Source organism: Dendroctonus ponderosae, unplaced genomic scaffold (assembly GCF_020466585.1).
Source record: "Dendroctonus ponderosae isolate FM_Combo_2020 unplaced genomic scaffold, Dpon_F_20191213v2 Dpon_F_20191213_1, whole genome shotgun sequence".
Taxonomy (NCBI): Eukaryota; Metazoa; Arthropoda; class Insecta; order Coleoptera; family Curculionidae; genus Dendroctonus; species Dendroctonus ponderosae.
The window spans coordinates 45,669,467-45,672,464 of record NW_026017110.1 but is presented as its reverse complement, the minus strand read 5'-3'; the positions used below and the strand labels follow the sequence as shown (position 1 = coordinate 45,672,464).

At 41.2% G+C, this 2,998-nt stretch overlaps 1 protein-coding gene across 1 annotated transcript in view; it reads right to left on the bottom strand.

Annotated features, from left to right (window-relative positions):
- Window positions 1-973: 973 nt before the first annotated feature.
- LOC109541358 (disheveled-associated activator of morphogenesis 1) overlaps window positions 974-2,998 on the bottom strand; it is a 79,944-nt gene continuing 77,919 nt past the window's right edge. Inside the window, exon 16 of the mRNA XM_048662847.1 lies at window positions 974-2,945. Coding sequence (XP_048518804.1) covers window positions 2,695-2,945 — 251 coding nt within the window. The 3' untranslated portion in view covers window positions 974-2,694. The remainder of the gene's footprint in view (window positions 2,946-2,998) is intronic.

The following is a 2,998-nucleotide window of genomic DNA, read 5'->3' as shown; positions in this document are numbered from 1 at the left end:
GTAGTAAAAATTGAAATGGCACGCTGGGCATTTGGTAAATGCAAAAGCACTCTTACCAACAGAAGCCTTACAGTACAAAGCGGCTAAGAACACTTCGCGGTTACATATGGAACATTCTTCTGTACGGACGTGAGACATGGACGCTTAAGATCGACACCATCAATAAAAGAGAAACCCTTAAAATGTGGTGTTATCGGAGAGTCTTGAAAATCTTTTGGACTAAACACCAGGCAGGTGCCTGAAAAGGTTCTCGGACAGCTAGACACAGTTTGCGAACTCCTATACTATAGAAGGAAGAAAGGTCAGCTACTATTGATCATCCAGGGAAAGAGCGGGGGCAGAAGATGGATAGGCCGCAAAAAGCTATCATGGCTGCGAAACATAATAACTCGGACTGGACTGGGAGTGGAGCAGCTGTTCCGCGCAGCAGAGTTGAGGAAGGTTCCGCCAGATTGTCATGTAGATAGCACCGAGAGGGAGAGAATTCTAAATAATCAGCTGAAGAGGAGAGCTAAGAAGTGTGAACTGATGGGTCACGTGCATGCATTTTTTTAAACCCCGTTGGCTGCTTTGGACTAATGGGATTTTGCGCAAATCAGACATGTATGTATGGATATATGTGGTTTGGCTTGGAACGCGAGTTTTTCCAATGACCGTTGCAAGGTTGCAGGGATTTGTGAGAAATTGCTTCAATTTTAAGGCTTTACATGCAGGCGTACAATGCAAATAATCGGTAAGGTTATAATATAGTAGGTAACTCTAATTTATCAATTATGCAACTCGTGGAATTTTGCTTAACACTTTCTCATTTGTTTGCGGCGTCTCGCAGCGCCCACATCGAAAGAATTGAACTCGCGATTTTGCGATACAGTGCAGAAACTGTCTAGAATCTACCCCACAGTTCAATAAATAAGCAAACTTTATTAACTTAAAGAGGATGTAAAATAGAGGGTTGCCGTAAAATAAAACTCAATTTTTCTTACTATTCTCACGTTTGAGACTGGTGTTATTTCCGTGACAATTATGTCCACTAATACAAAACTTACAAATTTGAAAATCTCCTACAAAAGAATTAGAAAACAATGCAGCGTTGTTGCAACATTTACATTCATTCATATACAATAATACGATTCGAAAATATTGGTCACACCGCAATTAAATTGCCTGCTGCCTATGCTGAATAATTAAGTTGTTCTGTCGCTAGAGCTAACCTTACATAAACAATTCACAATCTATTAAAACCTATGGAAACATTTTTTACAAGGAAATATCTTAACTGAGCATTATATTTAAAAAATCACATTAACACAATATACAAGTTTCTAAACGCAAGGACCAAGTGAAATAAAAACAAGTTTGCATCATGTATGAGCGACAGATAGGTAGTATAAAACTTAAAGTAGAAGTAATAAAATATGAAAATAAATATTTATAATAATTTAGACTTTTTCCATATCGACTAGTGTGTACGATGCTAACTAGTAAACGTCAATAGCAAAATGTTTACACGTTTTAAAGCTCAAGATATTTCTGAAGTACGGAGTGACAATAAAAAATGTTGTCTTTATTTGATTTGCTGTTAAAAACACTACAAATATGTTCTGTTTCAATTGTATTCAAAACTTTTAATCAACTTTATTAAGATGTCAAACCTAAGAGAAAAAGCGTCCGATCGATATAACGCAAGCTCTCGTCATCGAAAAATCGAACGTCCAACAAACCATCAAGAGGTTTGAAGAACTCAGCCATACTGTTTGGCGTCCAGGAAGTGGCAGAAAGCGCACGATAAGAACCGTCAAGAACCGGGAGCTCGCCCGAGAACGTGTCAGGCAAAATCCTAGAGTCTCGATCAGAAATATTGCGCGTGAGACTGGTATCAATCAGGAATCAATCTGCCAAAGAGCCCAAGAGGATCTCCATCTCAGGCCCTACAACCTCCAAAAGTTGAGCTCCTCACCGACGATAACAATCGCTTACGGCTTGAAAGATGCAAACAACTTTTTCGTCGCCACGCTCCTCTTCAGTGGGACAAACTCCTCTTCATGGATGAGAAGTTGTTCAGTTGAACCAGCCCACAATCACCAGGTCCGCGGAGCGCCAATGGCACGTCGATCATGGTTGAAAATCGCCAAAATCCTTCGTAAATTTGCGCCATTGGCAAAACCAGCCACGTTTTCGTGGAACTGGTTGTCAAAATCAACAAGGACGTCTACCACCGTGGCATCCGCAAAGTCGTCCTACTTTCGTGGGTTCAGCAGCACTTTGCGATGCGGATTGGACTTTCCAACAGGACTCCGCTCCGGCCCACAAGGCGACAGCGACTCAGGACCAGCGTCGGACCCACTTTCCGGATTTTATTTCGTCAACAGGATCGCCGCTCTACTTGCCAGATCTCAGTCCGATCGACTATAGGGTGTGGTCTATTTTGGAGACCAGCGGACGCTGCGTCGGGGATGGTACCGTTTGTCGCCGGAAAAAGAGCGTGGCACGGCAGAGCATCAAACTCTGCCGAGACGCGCAAGGAGGCCACTTCGAAGCGGCTATGTTGTAGTCAAAAATAGTGGGTGATTGTTATTTGTTGATCAATTTTCTTTTTATTGAAAAATAAATATTTTATGAAGTGTTTCTTAGAGGTAATGTTTTTATTGTCACCCTGTAATTACACAATAAATGCATGATAACTTATCATGTTTACTATTGTATTCTTCCTGTGGTCACATTTATCACCACTCTTTCCCTACTATCTTCCCTGTTTACGCTATTTCTGCGCGGCGGCGAGCTTCCTGAATGCATTCGATTCTTCCTACTTCTTTTAAATTTGGCAACATCTTCGCCGAAAACGTCGCCCGTCCTCAAAGCCGAAATCAAATCGTCAAACTCCCCTGCTTTTGTGTTATCTCCATTTTGAAGAGTGACATTCTTGTTGATGGCCGATAAAATCCCTTCTGAAATGAGAAAAATTTACATTTTAACAATCATGTTCTCAATACTGTAAGAC